The sequence below is a fragment of the Salmo salar genome, chromosome ssa02 (assembly GCF_905237065.1).
Source record: "Salmo salar chromosome ssa02, Ssal_v3.1, whole genome shotgun sequence".
Classification (NCBI taxonomy): Eukaryota; Metazoa; Chordata; class Actinopteri; order Salmoniformes; family Salmonidae; genus Salmo; species Salmo salar.
In genome coordinates this window covers 85320307-85342594 of record NC_059443.1, presented here as the reverse complement: position 1 = coordinate 85342594, position 22288 = coordinate 85320307, and the positions used below count along the sequence as shown (strand labels likewise).

General features: G+C 40.6%; 2 protein-coding genes and 1 long non-coding RNA gene across 3 annotated transcripts in view; 1 reads left to right on the top strand and 2 right to left on the bottom strand.

Moving 5' to 3' along the window:
• The window catches only part of LOC106593831 (zinc finger protein 709-like), a 53952-nt gene extending 45542 nt beyond the window's left edge, over nt 1-8410 (top strand). Inside the window, exon 5 of the mRNA XM_014185221.2 lies at nt 6852-8410. Within this exon, the coding sequence (XP_014040696.2) occupies nt 6852-7666 (815 nt within the window). The 3' untranslated portion in view covers nt 7667-8410. The remainder of the gene's footprint in view (nt 1-6851) is intronic.
• A 2846-nt stretch (nt 8411-11256) lies between these two features.
• Nucleotides 11257-13116, bottom strand: LOC106593860 (uncharacterized). The gene is made up of 2 exons (XR_001325973.2): nt 12595-13116; nt 11257-11996 (listed from the first exon to the last, which is right to left on the bottom strand). It is a non-coding gene; the product is annotated as an uncharacterized lncRNA (long non-coding RNA).
• A 2233-nt stretch (nt 13117-15349) lies between these two features.
• Nucleotides 15350-20853, bottom strand: LOC106593822 (zinc finger protein 189-like). Its single transcript, XM_045711564.1, has 2 exons — nt 20201-20853; nt 15350-17203 (listed from the first exon to the last, which is right to left on the bottom strand). The coding sequence occupies exons 1-2, from the start codon at nt 20631-20633 to the stop codon at nt 16602-16604; spliced, it is 1035 nt and encodes a 344-aa protein (XP_045567520.1). The 5' UTR covers nt 20634-20853; the 3' UTR covers nt 15350-16601.
• Nucleotides 20854-22288: the final 1435 nt, after the last annotated feature.

The window sequence follows — 22288 nt, the reverse complement described above, 5'->3', positions numbered from 1 at the left end:
ACACTACCACTACTATAACCAGTCACTACCATTACTACTGTAGACACTACCACTACTATAACCAGTCACTACCATTACTACTGTAGACACTACCACTACTATAACCAGTCACTACCATTACTACTGGAGACACTACCACTACTATAACCAGTCACTACCATTACTACTGGAGACACTACCACTACTATAACTATAACCAGTCACTACCATTACTACTGGAGACATTACCACTACCACTACTATAACTATAACCAGTCACTACCATTACTACTGTAGACACTACCACTACTATAACCAGTCACTACCATTACTACAACTATAACCAGTCACTACCATTACTACTGTAGACACTACCACTACTATAACTATAACCAACCACTACCATTACTACTGTAGACACTACCACTACTATAACTATAACCAGTCACTACCATTACTACTGTAGACACTACCCCTACTATAACTATAACCAGTCACTACCATTACTACTGTAGACACTACCACTACTATAACTATAACCAGTCACTACCATTACTACTGTAGACACTACCACTACTATAACTATAACCAGTCACTACCATTACTACTGGATACACTACCACTACTATAACTATAACCAGTCACTACCATTACTACTGGATACACTACCACTACTATAACTATAACCAGTCACTACCATTACTACTGTAGACACTACCACTACTATAACTATAACCAGTCACTACCATTACTACTGTAGACACTACCACTACTATAACTATAACCAGTCACTACCATTACTACTGTAGACACTACCACTACTATAACTATAACCAGTCACTACCATTACTACTGTAGACACTACCACTACTATAACCAGTCACTACCATTACTACTGTAGACACTACCACTACTATAACTATAACCAGTCACTACCATTACTACTGTAGACATTACCACTACTATAACCAGTCACTACCATTACTACTGTAGACACTACCACTACTATAACTATAACCAGTCACTATCATTACTACTGGAGACACTACCACTACTATAACTATAACCAGTCACTACCATTACTACTGTAGACACTACCACTACTATAACTATAACCAGTCACTACCATTACTACTGTAGACACTACCACTACTATAACTATAACCAGTCACTACCATTACTACTGTAGACACTACCACTACTATAACTATAACCAGTCACTACCATTACTACTGGAGACACTACCACTACTATAACTATAACCAGTCACTACCATTACTACTGTAGACACTACCACTACTATAACCAGTCACTACCATTACTACTGTAGACACTACCACTACTATAACCAGTCACTACCATTACTACTGTAGACACTACCACTACTATAACTATAACTATAACCAGTCACTACCATTACTACTGTAGACACTACCACTACTATAACTATAACCAGTCACTACCATTACTACTGGAGACACTACCACTACTATAACTATAACCAGTCACTACCATTACTACTGTAGACACTACCACTACTATAACTATAACCAGTCACTACCATTACTACTGGAGACACTACCACTACTATAACTATAACCAGTCACTACCATTACTACTGTAGACACTACCACTACTATAACCAGTCACTACCATTACTACTGTAGACACTACCACTACTATAACCAGTCACTACCATTACTACTGTAGACACTACCACTACTATAACTATAACCAGTCACTACCATTACTACTGTAGACACTACAACTACTATAACTGTAACCAGTCACTACCATTACTACTGTAGACACTACCACTACTATAACTATAACCAGTCACTACCATTACTACTGTAGACACTACCACTACTATAACTATAACCAGTCACCACCATTACTACTGTAGACACTACCACTACTATAACCAGTCACTACCATTACTACTGTAGACACTACCACTACTATAACTATAACCAGTCACTACCATTACTACTGTAGACACTACCACTACTATAACTATAACCAGTCACTACCATTACTACTGTAGACACTACCACTACTATAACTGTAACCAGTCACTACCATTACTACTGTAGACACTACCACTACTATAACTATAACCAGTCACTACCATTACTACTGTAGACACTACCACTACTATAACCAGTCACTACCATTACTACTGTAGACACTACCACTACTATAACTATAACCAGTCACTACCATTACTACTGTAGACACTACCACTACTATAACTATAACCAGTCACTACCATTACTACTGTAGACACTACCACTACTATAACTATAACCAGTCACTACCATTACTACTGTAGACACTATCACTACTATAACTATAACCAGTCACTACCATTACTACTGGAGACACTACCACTACTATAACTATAACCAGTCACTACCATTACTACTGTAGACACTACCACTACTATAACCAGTCACTACCATTACTACTGGAGACACTACCACTACTATAACCAGTCACTACCATTACTACCGGAGACACTACCACTACTATAACCAGTCACTACCATTACTACTGGAGACACTACCACTACTATAACTAGTCACTACCATTACTACTGTAGACACTACCACTACTATAACCAGTCACTACCATTACTACTGTAGACACTACCACTACTATAACTATAACCAGTCACTACCATTACTACTGTAGACACTACCACTACTATAACTGTAACCAGTCACTACCATTACTACTGTAGACACTACCACTACTATAACTATAACCAGTCACTACCATTACTACTGTAGACACTACCACTACTATAACCAGTCACTACCATTACTACTGTAGACACTACCACTACTATAACTATAACCAGTCACTACCATTACTACTGTAGACACTACCACTACTATAACTATAACCAGTCACTACCATTACTACTGGAGACACTACCACTACTATAACTATAACCAGTCACTACCATTACTACTGGAGACACTACCACTACTATAACTATAACCAGTCACTACCATTACTACTGGAGACACTACCACTACTATAACTATAACCAGTCACTACCATTACTACTGTAGACACTACCACTACTATAACCAGTCACTACCATTACTACCGGAGACACTACCACTACTATAACCAGTCACTACCATTACTACTGTAGACACTACCACTACTATAACCAGTCACTACCACTACTACTGTAGACACTACCACTACTATAACCAGTCACTACCATAACTATAATGTATTTCAAAGCCATGAATACATTAAAACAAGCTAGCAAACAACACATTTTCTTCAGGAAATGTAATGTACTTTTCAGCGATCACTGTTAGCCTAAATAGTTAAATAGCTAAATCAGTAGGTCTCCATAGGAACCTATTCTACAGGGTTCTTCAACTACCATTAAACTCATCACTCGATGCACCATCATATTTCTCTCCCCAAATAACAGCCTAAAACGTTCTAATCATTACATCATTATTCAACTAAAATCAAACTTCATTTACACTAAATGTTTTACAAAAGTAAATTCTGCATTTTTATCTGAAGCCCACTGCATGAATGATTCAGAGTTGCAGAGTCCACATTATCCTGCCTTTTATACCCACCAACAATAAATGTAACTCTTGAACCGTTCAAGCTAGAGACACAAAACCAACTTTGACATGTTCAGGCTATTCTAACTTTTTAAATTCTTAAAAATGTTTATCAACTACAGTATAACTATACACATTTTCCACTGCGAAAAAAATAAAAAATAAACTCTTTCAAAAGACCTGAAGCAAGTCACACCATTTTTCGTAATGGAAAATGACCATGTAGTTATTATTATTAGGAACGCTACTCCTTCACGTTTAAGTTGGACACGTCATATAAACTTTAAAACGTGCAGATCTGTCTGGAATAGTGTGGTTGTCTACAACTTTTTGGTATCTTTACTTCTTTTTAAACTATTAAACGTTTTTGTCTTCATTCACTTTCACGGCACTTCCTCACTATTCTAAAAGGGCCCGTTGTGACGTCATCACTTCCTCACTATTCTAAAAGGGCCCATTGTGACGTCATCACTTCCAACATTGTTGTAAATACAAATCAGTTACTTTGACCACTTTGCCAAACAACTTAGAACATACCCTCTAACTTATTGTCTATCATCCTCACTCTGTCTCTGTAGTTATTACTGTCTGGACAGTTTCCTCATAGTCAGTGTTCTACCAGCCTCTCTCTCTCTCTCTGTAGTTACTACTGTCTGGACAGTTTCCTACCATCCTCTCTCCGTCTCTGTAGTCTGGACAGTTTCCTACCATCCTCTCTCCGTCTCTGTAGTCTGGACAGTTTCCTACCATCCTCTCTCTGTCTCTGTAGTCTGGACAGTTTCCTCATAGTCAGTGTTCTACCATCCTCTCTCTGTCTCTGTAATCTGGAGGTTTCGAGGCTGATGTTTGGCAACTCGAACCTTCAGCTCCCTCCACAGATTTTCTATGGGATTAAGGTCTGGAGACTGGCTAGGCCACTCCAGGACCTTAATGTGCTTCTTCTTGAGCCACTCCTTTGTTGCCTTGGCCGTGTGTTTTGGGTCATTGTCATGCTGGAATACCCATCCACGACCCATTTTCAGTGCCCTGGCTGAGGGAATGGGGTTCTCACCCAAGATTTGACAGTACATGGCCCCGTCCATCGTCCCTTTGATGCGGTGAAGTTGCCCTGTCCCCTTAGCAGAAGAACACCCCCAAAGCATAATGTTTCCACCTCCATGTTTGACGGTGGGGATGGTGTTCTTGGGGTCATAGGCAGCATTCCTCCTCCTCCAAACACGGCAAGTTGAGTTGATGCCAAAGAGCTCCATTTTGGTCTCATCTGACCACAACACTTTCACACAGTTGTCCTCTGAATCATTCAGATGTTCATTGTCAAACTTCAGACGGGCATGTATATGTGCTTTCTTGAGCAGGGGGACCTTGCAGGCGCTGCAGGATTTCAGTTCTTCACAGCGTAGTGTGTTACCAATTGTTTTCTTGGTGACTATGGTCCCAGCTGCCTTGAGATCATTGACAAGATCCTCCCGTGTAGTTCTGGGCTGATTCCTCACCGTTCTCATGATCATTGCAATTCCACGAGGTGAGATCTTGCATGGAGCCCCAGTCCCGAGGGAGATTGATAGTTCTTTTGTGTTTCTTCCATTTGCGAATAATCGCACCAACTGTTGTCACCTTCTCACCAAGCTCAAGCTGCTTGGCGATGGTCTTGTAGCCCATTCCAGCCTTGTGTAGGTCTACAATCTTGTCCCTGACATCCTTGGAGAGCTCTTTGGTCTCGGCCATGGTGGAGAGTTTGGAATCTGATTGATTGATTGCTTCTGTGGACAGGTGTCTTTTATACAGGTAACAAGCTGCGGTTAGGAGCACACCCTTTAAGAGTGTGCTCCTAATCTCAGCTCGTTACCTGTATAAAAGACACCTGGGAGCCAGAAATCTTTCTGATTGAGAGGGGGTCAAATACATATTTCCCTCATTAAAATGCAAATCAATTTATAACATTTTTGACATGCGTTTTTCTTGATTTTATTTTGTTGTTATTCTGTCTCTCACTATTAAAATTATAGACTGATCATTTCTTTGTCAGTGGGCAAACGTACAAAATCATCAGGGGATCAAATACTTTTTCCCCCACTGTATATCACTGTGGTGCTCCGGGTACTGTGGAGGAGGTGACTAGTGTTGGTTATATCACTGTGACTAGTGTTGGTTATATCACTGTGACTAGTGTTGGTTATATCACTGTGACTAGTGTTGGTTATATCACTGTGATGCTCCAGGTACTGTGGAGGGAGTAGTGTTGTTATATCACTGTTGGTTATTTTCTACATAGTTGGCAAAATAAGTTATTTTTTAGGTTTGTATCATTTTCATTTAGATACAATTTTGATTAACCACATGACAATGATTGAGATTAAATATTTTATTATAAATTAAATGAAACTGTTCCACGAAAAATGTGCATATGAAAATCATACCTGTCACGCAGATCAGTAGAAATGGTAGAATAACTTCAAATCAATTTTATTGGTGACATATTTAGCAGATGTTATTGTGGGTGTAGAGAAAATGCTTGTGTTCCTAGCTTCAACAGTGCAGTTGTATCTAACAATTCACGTAAAACAATGGAATTAAGAAATATATAAATATTAGGTTGAGCTTGGTCAGCAGCATTGACTAAAATACAGTAGCATAGAATACAGGATATACATATGAGATGAGTAAAGCAGTATGTAAACATTATTAAAGTGACTAGTGTTCCATTATTAAAGTGACCAGTGATTCCATGTCTATGTATATAGGGCAGCAGCTTCTAAGATGCAGCGTTGAGTAACAGGGTGGTAGCCGGCTCGTGATGGCTGTTTAACAGTCTGATGGCGTGGAGATAGAAGCTGTTTTTCAGTCTCTCGGTCCCAGCTTTGATGCACCTGTACTGACCTTGCTTTCTGGATGGAAGCGGAGTGAACAGGCAGTGGTTCGGGTCCTTGATGATCTTTTTGCCTTCCTGTGACATCGGGTGCTGTCGGTGTCCTGGAGGGCAGGTAGTTTGCCCCAGATGGTGCTTTGGGCACACTGCACCACCCTCTGGAGAGCCATGCGGTTGTGGGCGGTGCAGCTGCCGTACCAGGCGGTGATACAGCTCGAATGCTCAACACCCGTTGAATATGGCCGGTGTCAGTAAATGTCGGCAAAAAAGCATAATTAAATTGTTGCAAGCAGCACAATTACAGAGGGAAATAGTCTGGATTAAACCTCATAGGATGACAGTTTTATAATTTGGAGATTTCAATCAGTTTAACTAAATAATCTGTTTGTCTTTGGCAGGAGAGAGACCAGAACCAGTGACACCCAAACCAGCGAGACGACATCACTGCTCCCACTGTGGAAAGAGTTTTAGTTGGTTAGGGTACCTAAAACGGCATGAGAGAAAACACACAGGAGAAAAGCCTTTCCAATGTTCCCACTGTGGAAAGAGATTTACCTGGTTAGGAAGCCTAAGGGAGCATAAGAGAATACACTCTGGAGAGAAACCTTACCACTGTTCCCAATGTGGAATGACTTTTGCCTGGTTAGGGAGCCTGAAAACACATGAGAGGTCACACACAGGGGAAAAACCTTTCCAATGTTCCCAGTGTGGAAAAAGTTTTACCCAGTTAGGGAGCCTGAAGGAGCATGAGAAGATACACACAGGAGAAAAGCCTTTCCAATGCTCCCAGTGTGGAAAGCGGTTTACCCAGTTAGGGAGCCTGAAGGAGCATGAGAAGATACACACAGGGGAAAAGCCTTTCCAATGCTCCCTTTGTGGAAAGAGTTTTACCCGCTTAGGGAACCTAAAAGAGCATGAGACAACACACACACAAGAAAAGCCCTACCAATGCTCCCTGTGCGGAAAGAGTTTTACCAAGTTAGGGTCCCTGAATAGGCATGACAGGACACACACAGGAGGGGATAAGACGTACCACTGCTCCCTGTGTGGAAAGACATTTAACCGATTAAGACATCTGAATAAGCATGAAATAATACATACACAGGAGGAGAAGACTTACCACTGCTCTCATTGTGGAAAGACATTTTCCCAGTCAGAGGACCTGAAATCACATGAGAGAATAGAGAGGCTGTGTTCTGACTTATGTTTTTGACTGAGAATGTGTGTTTTTGTTCTTGCCAAATGAAATCATATTGTTTATATGAAATCATTAAAAATATGCTAACTTTAAAAAAAATGTTAACTGGAGACCTGATCATGTCTAAAATCATATTAAATACTACACAATTTGTATTTTGTTTTGATTATGAACTTTAATGGATACAACTATAAACCCTCTATTGTTCATTATAATTTGGGGATATTATTATATAGATGAATGGAGTTTTGGATTTCTTGATTTTAACGTTTATCCTCTTAAATTTGATATGATCTGGCTTTTCACTAAATTAATTTGATTGAATACACGATTTAGATATTGCACCATGTAAATTATTAAATAGATTAATAGAATATGCATTTCTTTATTTTGAACATTGAAACCTCTTGAATTTAGTCGTTTTTGTTGCATTTAGTTAATTTGTTTACTAGTCATCAAGCTAAAGGACTATGACAATGTGATGACGTTTTTATAACAACATTGATAAGTTGTTAACATGAAAAACATGTGTTCCCATCAATGTTATTCCACTATGTAGAAGCAGTATAGAGCTAGTTGTTTATTTTGATATTATCTGTTTGTTTGACGGAATGAATCAGAATTTGCATTGAATACAGATGTGTAGTAGATGTAAAGTTTATTTTAAATTCTCACTAATCAAAAGTTAATTGATCAACCAAAGCTTCTCTATGTAAGTCTCAATATAATATTAAACTTTTGAAAGAAATGAAAAATAAACTTTGTCTGAAAATCAAATATTTTCCTGCGTTACCCACTCCAGTCAGCAGACGGCGATGTGAATCTTTCAGGCGTGACATAATCTAGAGTACGAGATGCTTCTTTGTTCAAAAAAACTGACATGACGAAAACGATGTGCGTGCATCCACGGGGCAGAAGTCAGTGTGCTGTTGTGATTCTGGATGGCCAGATAGCTATGAACAATGACAAGAAGCTGTCATGTGGGGAATCGTAGGTGGCTCCTTTAAACTAGTTTCATCTTGTTCTCCATGTCTCGTTTGGAGGTTTTTTGACTGATGTCACATCTACAGTTGAAGTCGGAAGTTTACATCCACTTATGTTGGAGTCATTAAAACTCGTTTTTCAACCACTCCACAAATTTCTTGTTGACAAACTATAGTTTTGGCAAGTCGGTTAGGACATTACTTTGTGCATGACAAGTCATTTTTCCAACAATTGTTTAAAGACAGATTATTTCACTTATAATTCACTGTATCACAAAACAATAGTACGCAGGTATAAACAGCCGTCATACCGCTCAGGAAGAAGACACATTCTGTCTCCTTCAGATGAACGCACTTTGGTGCAAAAAGTGCAAATCAATCCCAGAACAACAGCAAAGGACCTTGTGAAGATGCTGGAAGAAACAGGTACAAAAGTAGCTATATCCACAGTAAAACGAGTCCGATATCAACATAACCCGAAAGGCCGCTCAGCAAGGAAGAAGCCACTGCTCCAAAACCGCCATAAAAAAGCCAGACTACGGTTTGCAACTGCACATGGGGACAAAGATCGTACTTTTTGGAGAAATGTCCTCTGGTCTGATGAAACACAAATGGAACTGTTTGGCCATAATGACCATCGTTATGTTTGGAGGAAAAAGGGGGAGGCTTGCAAGCCGAAGAACACCATCCCAACTGTGAAGCACGGGGGTGGCAGCATCATGTTGTGGTGGTGCTTTGCTGCAGGAGGGACTGGTGAACTTCACAAAATAGATGTAATCATGAGGAATGAAAATTATGTGGATATATTGAAGTAACATCTCAAGACATCAGTCAGGAAGTTAAAGCTGGGTCGCAAATGGGTCTTCCAAATGGACAATGACCCCAAGCATACTTCCAAAGTTGTGGCAAAATGGCTTAAGGACAACAAAGTCAAGGTATTGGAGTGGCCATCACAAAGCCCTGACCTCAATCCTATAGACATTTTGTGGGCAGAACTGAAAAAGCGTGTGTGAGCAAGGAGGCCTATAAACCTGACTCAGTTACACCAGCTCTGTCAGGAGGAATGGGCCAAAATTCACCCAACTTATTGTGGGAAGGTTGTGGAAGGCTACCTGAAACGTTTGACCCAAGTTAAACAATTTAAAGGCAATGCTACCAAATACTAATTGAGTGTATGTAAACTTCTGACCCACTGAGAATGTGATGAAAGAAATAAAAGCTGAAATAAATAATTCTCTCTACTATTATTCTGACATTTCACATTCTTAAAATAAAGTGGTGATCCTAACTGACCTAAGACATGGAATTTTTACTAGGATTAAATGTCAGGGATTGTGAAAAACTGAGTGTAAATGAATTTGGCTAAAATGTATGTAAACTTCTGACTTCAACTGTACATATTACGTCAATGACCTGACTAACCTGTTTCCCCCCGAACATTGACTGGGTATCTCCTGTATATTGCCTCATTGTTAAACTCTTTTTTCTTAAAACTGCATTGTTGGTTAAGGGATTGTAAGTAAGCATTTCACTGTAAGGTTGTATTCGGCAGCACGTGATTTATTTGATTTGATTATAGGCCCAGAGCAATATATTAAAACGATACATTAATTCAACAACTGCAGTTTGCTTTTAAGACAGTACTCACTGGTGTTAATCAGATCTTCAGTCTCCTCTCCTTCCTACTCCTCTTCATCTCCCAAAACGTCTTCCTCCTCCTCTTTTCTTAAGATTGCGTCCTCTTTCACTCTAAAAGGTTCTCTTCTTTCACTGAAACATCCTCCTCTTCCTCCTTTTTCATTCTGAAAGCTTCTACCTCCTCCTCTTCCACTGTGACAGCCTCTATCCCCTCCTCATCTTTCACTCCAAAAGGTTATTTCTCTTTCACTGTAACGTTCTTCTCCTCTTCTTCCAATGTGATACTGATAGCCTCCTCATCCTCCTCTTTCATTCTGAAAGCTTCTTCCTCTCCTTTTACTGAAACATCCCCCTCCTCTTCTTCTTTCACGACAACGTTCAGCCCCAGATCTTCTTTCTCCGTCCAGCAGACCTCATCTTCTTTAGCAGGAGGAGAGTAGCTTAGTGTGCTTTTGGTCGGGGATGTTAGCATTAATGACTAGCCTCGTGCTAAGCTAATTTAGGAAGCCAGCTAGCGATTAACCGGATTAACAACGTAAATATGATATCAAATGCGGAAAATAGCTGTATGAAATAATTAAAATACAGAGGCAAATATACATCGAACGCGTCTACAGAGCTACAATGTTTGAGCTATGTTAGCTAGGAAGCTACCGAGGTGGCTGACCAGCTGTTGTTGAAGAAGCGCCCCGTCCACTAGATTATACGTCACACTGGCATCATCGCCTAGGGGGTCTCCGCCAATTCCGAATTCGCCAGACGAAGTTTTGCCCCCGTTCATTTTCAATGGGGGCAGAGCGGAAAAATGCGCAGACTATTGTGGGAAGATGAGCGGCGCGAACCCTGCTAATGCAAAATGGGTTCACATAGCTGATATCCTGAGACGGTGACAATCAAATAAAACCGATTGGAAAGCTCACAACTGAACAAAAAGCTAATGTTAATTTGAGAAACCAACACAGAAACACAGACAAATTAGACAGATCCCCTTCACACCTTTTTATTGCAGAATTGTGATCTGTGATGAATGGACATTGACTAGTTCATCTTGAATAATGTTTTTAAGTTAACAATTAAAACCAGTTCAAACACTTCACTTCAATGAATCAAAATATAATTTCCAAATGTACAAATAATCGAAATTGTTTGTAAATGTTAGACATTTTAGTAAGTAGGCTATTATTACTGAAGCACGATTTCAGGTGAACAAAAAAATACATACCACAGGTGGCCAACCTCACTCCACTCCCTGATCTACTGGGTGAGCAGGCTTTTGTTCCATCCCAGCAATAATACACATTATTAATCAACTCATTAGGTTTTATAAGTTGAATCAGGGCTGGAACAGAAGCCTGCACACCCAGCATACCTCCAGGAGAAGGATTGTAATATGTTTGTAGCCTACATTGTGTGTGACTTTTAGCACATGTTGTATGCAACAATACAGTTAACATAAGTACACATAAAACACATGGTTTACAAGGATGTGGCAGCAGGCTCTTGGGACATTCACTGGGACCTCTTCATCTGCAGACAGGCCCTTGGGACATTCACTGGGACCTCTTCATCTGCAGACAGGCTCTTGGGACATTCACTGGGACCTCTTCATCTGCAGACAAGTCTCTTGGGACATTCACTTGGGATCTCTTCATCTGCAGACATGCTCTTGGGACATTCACTTGGGATCTCTTCATCTGCAGACAGGCTTTCACAGCTCTCCACATCTGAAGACAGACATCACAAAGAAACCGGTTTCATTTTATTAGAATTAGCCAGACCCCGACTATTATCTCTCTGTCTGTCTTCATAGTTTTCCTCTCTAGGGACTAGAACTGGAGAATCCTTTCATGATGTCCTCCCACAACCTGCCCTGCCTAACTAGTACCAACACTCCCTTTGCTGACAGCTGGAGCAGAACATCTTTTCACCCGCTTCCATTGCTGTTATTTTGGAGCATGAGTTTTTAATTTACAATGATAAATAGGCCTACATCAAGATAAGAAGCTATTGTGAAGTTAACTAGTTGATATTTCACTTAGCTATAGTATGTAAAGTTGACTAGATAGCTAGCTAACAAGCAGCTCATTAGCCTACACACTGTGGCCTGCTGTAGATAGCTAGCTAACAAGCAGCTCATTAGCCTACACACTGTTGCCTGCTGTAGATAGCTAGCTAACAAGGAGCTCATTAGCCTACACACTGTGGCCTGCTGTAGATAGATAGCTAACAAGCAGCTCATTAGCCTAACACACTGTGGCCTGCTGTAGATAGCTAGCTAGCTCACAATACAGCGTTTAACATTTCCAACATGTATTTACTTACTGTATAGGTTCACGCCTATGCCTACACCCACGACATGAACACCATGCTGTATATGACGGCTGGCAGTTTGCACCTGCTGCCGTCTGTCTGGGAAGGAAGGGTCCCTGGTATTGTCCTTAAAACTAAGATAAATTAGCATGCACACAAACACAGCCAATGTCAAATTCATTTGATAAAATGATTCTTACATCAGCAGATTGTATTTGTATTTATTATGGAACCTTATCAACAGCTCCTGGGGTCCAGCAACATAAGACAGTTACATCCAGTTTAAAATACAGACATTACGTTACATTTCATAACACCTTACGCAACACATTCAGTGTGTTCCCTCAGGCCACCACTCCACCACCACATATTTACAATGCAACATCCATGTGTACGTGTATTTATTAAGGATCCCCATTAGTTCTGCCAAGGCAGAAACGACTATCTGGGGGTCCAGCAAAATTAAGGCAGTTATACCATTTTAAAAACAATACATTCATTACAGATTTCACAACACACTAAGTGTGTGCCCTCAGGCTACTACACTACAACACAAAATCCATGTGCGTATGTTGCGTATGTTATCGTGTATGCATGTGTCTGTTCACAGTCCCCGCTGTTCCATAAGGTGTATTTATCTGTTGTTTTTTTAAATCTAATTTTACTGCTTGCATGACTTACCTGATGTGCAATATAGTTCCATGTAGTCATGGCTCTATGTAGTACTGTGCGCCTCCCATAGTCTGTTCGGGACTTGGGAACTGTGAAGAGACCTCGTGGCATGTCTTGTGGGGTATGCATGGATGTCCGAGCTGTGTGCCAGTAGTTCAAACAGACAGCTCGGTGCTTTAAACATGTCAATACCTCTCATAAATACAAGTAGTGATGAAGTCGTTCTCCCCTCCACTTTGAGCCAGGAGAGAATGACATGCATATTATTAAAGTTAGCTCTCTGTGTACATCCAAGGGCCAGCCGTGCCGCCCTGTTCTGAGCCAATTGCAATTTTCCGAAGTCCTTTTTTGTGGCACCTGACCACACGACTGAACAGTAGTCCAGGTGCAACAAAACTACAGCCTGTAGGACCTGCCTTGTTGATAGTGTTGTTAAGAAGGCAGAGCATCACTGTTGTATCAATATGTTTTGACCATGACAGTTTAAAATCCAGAGTTACTCCAAGCTGTTTAGTCACCTCAACTTGCTCAATTTCCACATTATGCATTACAAGATTTAGTTGAGATTTAGGGAATGATTTATCCCAAATAAGCTTTTAGTTTTTGAAATATTTAGGACCAACTTATTCCTTGCCACCCAATCTGAAAGTAACTGCAGTTCTTTGTTAAGTTTTGCAGTAGAGGTCGGCCGATTAATTAGGGCCGATTTCAAGTTTTCATAACGGCCTACTTGGAAGCAGATTATGGCCGATTACATTGCACTCCACGAGGAGACAGCGTGGCAGGCTGACCACCTGTTACGCGAGTGCAGCATCAAAAGGACCTTGTGGCTGCAAGGAGCCAAGGTAAGTTGCTAGCTAGCATTAAACTTATCTTATAAAAAACAATCTTCACATAATCACTAGTTAACTACACATGGTTGATGATATTACTAGGTTAACGAGCTTGTCCTGCGTTGCATATAATCAATGTAGTGCCTGTTAATTTATAATCGAATCACAGCCTTCTTCAATTTTGCCAAACGGGTGATGATTTAACAAAAGCACATTCGCGAACAAAGCACAATCGTTGCACAAATGTACCTAACCATAAACATCAATACACAGAAGTATATATTTTTTAAACCTGCATATTTAGTTAAAAGAAATTCATGTTAGTAGGCAATATTAACTAGGGAAATTGTCACTTCTCTTGCATTCAGTGCAAGCAGAGTCAGGGTATATGCAGCCGTTTGGGCCGCCTGGCTCGTTGCGAACTGCGTGACGACCATTTGTTCCTAACAAAGACCGTAATTAATTTGCCAGAATATTAAATAACTATGACATAACATTTAAGGTTGTGCAATGTAACAATATTTAGACTTAGGGTTTCCACCCGTTTGATAAAATACGGAATGGTTCTGTATTTCACTGAAAGAATAAACGTTTTGTTTTCGAAATTATAGTTTCCAGATTTTACCATATTAATGACCAAATGCTCGTATTTCTGTGTGTTTATTATAATTAAGTCTATGATTTGATAGAGCAGTCTGACTGAGCAGTGGTAGATAGCAGTAGGCTCGTAAGCATTCATTCAAACAGCACTTTACTGCGTTTGCCAGCAGCTCTTAGCAATGCTTGAAGCACAGCTTTGTTTATGACTTCAAGCCTATCAACTCCCAAGATTAGGCTGGCAATACTAAAGTGCCTGTAAGAATATCCAATAGTCAAAGGTATATGAAATACAAATGGTATAGAGAGAAATAGTCCTATAATTCCTATAATAACTACAACCTAAAACTTCTTAACTGGGAATATTGAAGAACTGGGAATATTGAACCACCAGCTTTCATATGTTCTCATGTTCTGAGCAAGGAACTTAAACGTTAGCTTTTTTACATGACACATATTGCACTTTTACTTTCTTCTCCAACACTGTGTTTTTGCATTATTTAAAACATATTGAACATGTTTCATTATTTATTTGAGACTAAATTGATTTTATTTGTATTATATAAAGTTAAAATAAAAGTGTTCATTGTTCATTCAGTATTGTTGTAATTGTCATTATTACAAACATAATATATATAAAAAATAAAAGAAATTGGCCGATTTAATAGGTATCAGCTTTTTTTGGTTCTCCAATAATCGGTATTGTAGTTGAAAAATCATAAATCGGTCGACCTCTATTTTGCAGTCATTTCAGTCATGTTAAATCTCATGTATCCTATGGAGAGAAGGGCAACGGTCATTTTTTCAGTCACTGATAAGGTTGTATAGCTGTGGATTAGGGTGAGGAATGTAGGCCGAGGTCAGATGAAGTGAGAAGGAACAGTCACCACTTAAGTTCCTGCCTAGCAACAGAGATGTAATTGGCTGTCCAGAGATGCAAGGAGGTCAAAGGTCCAGCTGGAAGAAGAGTATAATTCTATGTGCCTGTGTAAACAGCTGTTTGACCCAGTGGGTACATAAACTTGGTTTGAGCTTTTTGACTAGTTGTCCGTTTGTTTTTTTCCCTCCGTTTGTCAGAACCTAACACTAGTGAACAATACGTTAGCAGCTCATTTCAGTTAGCTATAGGAATTTGTGTGCAAGCTAACATTTTCCAAAATATATTTACTTACTTGAATAGGTTCTCCCACTGCCTACGTTCTCTGGGGCCCTTAGAAAAAAACGAAATAATGGGCAGTCTTCCCGAAGATTTCCGGTGATAGCGAAACGCAGCCAGTCATGATTGGAGGACTTCCAACAGACTGACTGGTGTTCCAACATGGCGCCTGGTGCGGTTGCTAGGTAATTTGTGACGCAAATGCAAGCCCTCTTTATGTAAATGTTTAAACCCCTTGCTGTGTTTGCAAACATTGCTACTTTGAAGAATCCAAAATATAACATATTTTGATTTGTTTAGCACGTTTTTGGTTACTACATGATTCCATGTGTTATTTCATAGTTTTGATGTCTTCACTATTATTCTACAATGTAGAAAATAAAGAAAAACCCTTGAATGACTAGGTGTGTCCAAACTTTTGACTGGTACTGTATATCAAGCTGCCTCACACAACAGAAACAGGAGATTGGCTCCTGCTACTATGAGCCATTTTGGACAAGATATGCCATGTGCAAGGCTATGTACTTACTTATATAATTTACAATTAGCAATATCAAAATAATATTATGAACAACATGGCTCATACTATACTTGTATGAAATTAATCAAAGCTCAAAGAAAATGAAATACATAGCTACAAATAATTAATCTGAATTTAGACATGATCATGTCTCGAGATGAAAAAACAGGCCTATTTTTTAGTATGATTTCATGTAAACAATATGATTTCATGTGGCAAGAACAAAAACACAAATTCTCAGTCAAAAACATAAGTCAGAACACAGCCTCTCTATTCTCTCATGTGATTTCAGGTCCTCTGCCCGGGAAAATGTCTTTCCACAATTAGAGCAGTGGAATGTCTTCTCCTCCTGTGTATGTATCCTCTGATGTGATTTCAGGCTCGCTAACTGAGTAAAACTCCTTCCACAGTGGGAGCATTGGAAGGGATTTTCTCCTGTGTGTATTCTCTCATGCCTTTTCAGGCCTTCTAACCACCTAAAACTATTTTCACATTGGGAACAGTGGTAGGGCTTTTCTCCTGTGTGTATTCTCTCATGTCTTTTCAGGCCTTGTAACCACCTAAATGTCATTCCACATTGGGAGCAGTGGTAAGGCTTCTCTTCCGAGTGTGTTCTCTTGTGTATTTTCAGGTTCCCTAACTCTTTAAAACTCTTTTCACACTGGGAGCATTGAAAAGTATTTTCTCCTGTGTGTGTCCTCTCATGCTCTTTTAGGTTCCGTAACTTAGTAAAACTCTTTCCACAGTGGGAGCAGTGGTGTGGTCTTGCTGGTTTGGACGTCTCTGGGTCTGGTTCCCCTGAAGGACTCTTCCCACTGTCTGAGTAAGAGTCTGGTCCCTCTCCTGCCAAAGACAGAGCATTTAGTTAAATACTAAACAAAGACCTAAATGAAATCGCCACATCATAAAACTGTCTTCCTATGAGGTTTAATTTAGACTAGATCCCTCAATAACCCAAGGCCAGAACTGCAACGGTGCTGGGTTTTTCATGCTCAACAGTTTCCCCTGTGTATCAAGAATGGTCCACCACCCAAAGGACATCCAGCCAATTTGACATTTACATTTGAGTCATTTAGCAGACGCTCTTATCCAGAGCCACTTACAGTTAGTGCATTCATAGCTAGGTGGGACTACCACACATCACAAGTATTCGAAGTACACCTTTCCTCAATAAAGTAGCTATCAGCAAAGTCAGGGGTGGGGGGGTCAAGCGTAATTGTGTTGGTTCAGGATTTAAAAAATAATTATAATACATTTGGGGAGGGGTCGTGATGAGGAATAATATTCTTCTTATTTGTTTGCTTGTTGTACTTTTTACAAATTTTTCTCCCCAATTTAGTGATTTTCAATTGGTAGTTACAGTCTTGTCCCATCGCTGCAACTCCCGTACGGACTCGGGAGAGGCGAAGGTCGAGAGCCATGCGTCCTCCGAAACACGACCCTGCCAAGCCGCAACTGCTTCTTGACACAATGCTCGCTTAACCCGGAATACAGCCGCACCAATGTGTCGAAGGAAACATTGTCCAACTGGCGACCAAAGTCAGCCTGCAGGCGCCCGGGCCCATCACAAGGAGTCGCTAGAGCACGATGGGAAAAGGAAATCCTGGCTGGCCAAACTCTCCCCTAACCCGGACGACGCTGGGCCAATTGTGCGCCGTCGTCATGGGTCTCCCGGTGACACAGCTTGGGATCGAACCCGGGTCTCTAGTGATGCCTTAGACCCCTGTCCCACTAAGGAGGCCCCATAGAGCCTATGCTAAATCATTTACAACCGTTGTCTGCCCAGTTGATAATGATCCACTGAAACTAGAGGTCGACCGATTAATTGGAATGGCCGATTAATTAGGGCCAATTGTTTTTTTTAACCTTTATTTAACTAGGCAAGTCAATTAAGAACACATTCTTATTTTCAATGATGGCCTAGGAACGGTGGGTTAACTGCCTTGTTCAGGGGCAGAACGACAGATATTTACCTTGTCTGCTCAGGGATTCAATCTTGCAACCTTATGGTTAACTAGTCCAACGCTCTAACCACCTGCTTTACATTGCACTCCACAAGGAGCTTGCCTGTTACACGAATGCAGTAAGAAGCCAAGGTAAGTTGCTAGCTAGCATTAAACTTATAAAAAACAATCAATCAATCAATCATAATCACTAGTTAACTACACATGGTTGATGATATTACTAGTTTATCTAGCCTGTCCTGCGTTGCATATAATCACTTAGGTACACGTTGCTCCAACCATAAACATCAATGCCTTTCTTAAAATCAATACACAAGTATATATTTTTAAACCTGCATATTTAGTTAATATTGCCTGCTAACATGAATTTATTTTAACTAGGGAAAATGTGTCACCTCTTGCAAACAGAGTCAGGGTATATGCAGCAGTTTGGGCCGCCTGGCTCGTTGCGAACTGTGTGAAGACTATTTCTTCCTAACAAAGACAGCCAACTTCGCCAAACGGGGGATGATTTAACAAAAGCGCATTTGCGAAAAAAGCACAATCGTTGCACAACTGTACCTAACCATAAACATCAATGCCTTTCTTAAAATCAATACACAGAAGTATATATTTTTAAACCTGCATATTTAGCTAAAAGAAATCCAGGTTAGCAGGCAATATTAACCAGGTGAAATTGTGTCATTTTTCGTTCATTGAAAGCAGTCAGGGTATATGCAACAGTTTGGGCCGCCTGGCTCGTTGCGAACTAATTTGCCAGAATTTTACGTAATTATGAAATAACATTGAAGGTGCAATGTAACAGGAATATTTAGACTTATGGATGCCACCCGTTAGATAAAATACAGAACGGTTCCGTATTTCACTGAAAGAATAAACGTTTTGTTTTCGAGATGATAGTTTCCGGATTCGACCATATTAATGACCTAAGGCTCGTATTTCTGTGTGTTATTATGTTATAATTAAGTCTATGATTTGATAGAGCAGTCTGACTGAGCGATGGTAGGCAGCAGCAGGCTCGTAAGCATTCATTCAAAATAGCATTTTCGTGCGTTTTGCCAGCAGCCCTTCGCAATGCATTGCGCTGTTTATGACTTCAAGCCTATCAACTCCCAAGATGAGGCTGGTGTAACCGATGTGAAATGGCTAACTAGTTGGCCGGGTGTGCGCTAATAGCGTTTCAAACGTCACTCGCTCTGAGACTTGGAGTAGTTGTTCCCCTTGCTCTACATGGGTAACGCTGCTTCGAGGGTGGCTGTTGTCGATGTGTTCCTGGTTCGAGCCCAGGTAGGAGCGAGGAGAGGGACGGAAGCTATACTGTTACACTGGCAATACTAAAGTGCCTATAAGAACATCCAATAGTCAAAGGTATATGAAATACAAATCGTATAGAGAGAAATAGTCCTATAATTCCTATAATAATATAACTACAACCTAAAACATCTTACCTGGGAATATTGAAGACTCATGTTAAAAGGAACCACCAGCTTTCATATGTTCTCATGTTCTGAGCAAGGAACTTAAACGTTAGCTTTTTTACATGGCACATATTGCACTTTTACTTTCTTCTCCAACACTTTGTTTTTGCATTATTTAAACCAAATGTACATTATTTAAAAAAATGTGTAGCTACATCTTTGACTGCTATGGAATGTTGAGTGGAAGCTTTATGTAATGTGGAATGACTAGCTAGTGTAGTCCAGGGCTGGACGGAATGGAAGGTAAGGTCTGATGTAATTGGGTGCTGCTAAAATTGATTAATAGTTTTGGTTGGTTGGTTCAGCTTTATAATTCTATGGGTGAGCGTCCTTACTCAATATTGACAGGAGCGCTACAAAAAAAAAAACACAACACCGCTGTTTAACATAGTACTTACTGTATGTACCGGTGTTCATCAGATCTCCAGCCTGCTCTTCCTCTTCTTCCAATGTGACCGTCATCTCTTTCACGCCAAAAACGTCTTCCTCTTCTTTCACTGCGACAGTCATCTCTGTCACGCCAAAACAGTCTTCCTCTTCTTTCACTGCGACAGTCATCTCCGTCACGCCAAAACAGTCTTCTTCTTCTTTCACTGTGACAGTCATCTCCCCCTCTTCCACCCCAAAAACTCCATCCTCCTCTTTCACAGTAACATCCTCCTCCTCTTCTTTCACTCTGTAAGCTTCTTCCTCTTTCACTGTATCAGCCTCACTCTCTACGTCTTTTTTGACGGTAACAGCCTCCTCTTCCTCCTCTTTCAAGAGAGTTTCTTTCTCCGTCCAGCAGACCTCCTCTTTTTTAGCAGGAGGAGAGTAGTTTAGAGAGCTCATGGTCGGAGATGTTAGCTAGCTAGCATTAGCGACTAGACTATTGCTAACTTAACCAGCCAGCTAGCTGACTAACGTCAATATGAAATTAAATGGGGTAACTGAGTGTTTTATTTTTACGCATAGAAGTGTGTTTAAAACATAGCGGCATATAAACAACGAAATTGTCTAAAGAGCTTGAATGTGCCGACTTCGTTGGCTAGCAAGCTACCGAGGTGGCTTCAGTTTTTCAAGAAGCGTCCCGTCGACTAGATTATACGTCACACTAGCAGCATGGCCTGAAAGACACATCGCCATCTGCTGACTGGAGTGGGTAAAGCAGTTGAGTAAAATGTATAAGGGAAAATAACTTTTTTCTCCCCATTTAAATAATATACAGTAACCACAACACAACCAGTCTTATACAATGGACAATGGTTGGGGGGAAAAATACATCTGAACTGAGCTTTACGGCTATTCTGTGGCAGTACACTCGAACTGAAAGAGTTAGCCAATATCAGCGTGGTTTTCAGAGCACAAACATAAATATAACACAAGGTCAAGTCATTTTATACACATCAATTAGATAGTTACGACTAACTAGTGAATCGACAATGTATATTCAAATAAAACAGTCCAATGTTGCAGTTAGTTAACAAGCTAATAGCTAGCTAATATGAACTATGCATGGCTGTAACACAATCAAAACAAGTAATCCAAAATATAGCACTTGCATACATATTTACAACTAAAGGAACATTTCACTTTATACCTAGTCAGATATATTATCTAGCTAAGTTATGTCTTACCTTCTCAGCAGAATAAATGCTAATTCTGGGTTGGGTTTTGAATCACTTCAACTCCCTTTGTTCTCTGTACTGTGATGTAGGGAAATCTGAGGTTCACTCTCTCCTCTTGGCCCGGACTCTATTACTGCTGCTGGGTCGTTTGCCCCTCGCGTCTGCCATGTCTTCTGCCATGTCTGTAAACTAGCAACAATGGTTACTTATGTAATCATGGTTATGTGAGCTATTGGATCACTCCAATATGTTATCCTTCCGCTCGGCAGGATACATTCCAAGTATAGGATGGCAACAGGTACAGGATGGCAACAACTGCCCGAGTTACACCAGGAACGCACCATCCCTCTAACAGTGCTCAGACTGTCCACAACAGGCTGAGAGAGACATCATCGGCAACTACGTCTCACCAGACATCATCGGCAACTACGTCGCCTATGGGCACAAACCCACCGTCGCTGGACCAGACAGGACTGGCAAAAAGTGATCTTCACTAATGAGTTGCGGTTTTGTCTCACCAGGGGTGATGGTCAGATTCGCGTTTATCGTCGAAGGAATGAGCGTTACACCGAGACCTGTACTCCAGAGCGGGATCGATTTGGAGATGGAGGGACCGTCATGGTCTGGGGCGGTGTGTCACAGCATCATCGGACTGAGCTTGTTGTCATTACAGGGAAGACATCCTCCTCCCTCATGTGGTACCCTTCCTGCAGGCTCATCCTGACATGACGCTCCAGCATGACAATGCCACCAGCCATACTGCTCGTTCTGTGCGTGACTTCCTGCAAGACAGGAATGTCAGTGTTCTGCCATGGCCAGCGAAGAGCCCAGATCTCAATCCCATTGAGCACGTCTGGGACCTGTTGGATCGGAGGGTGA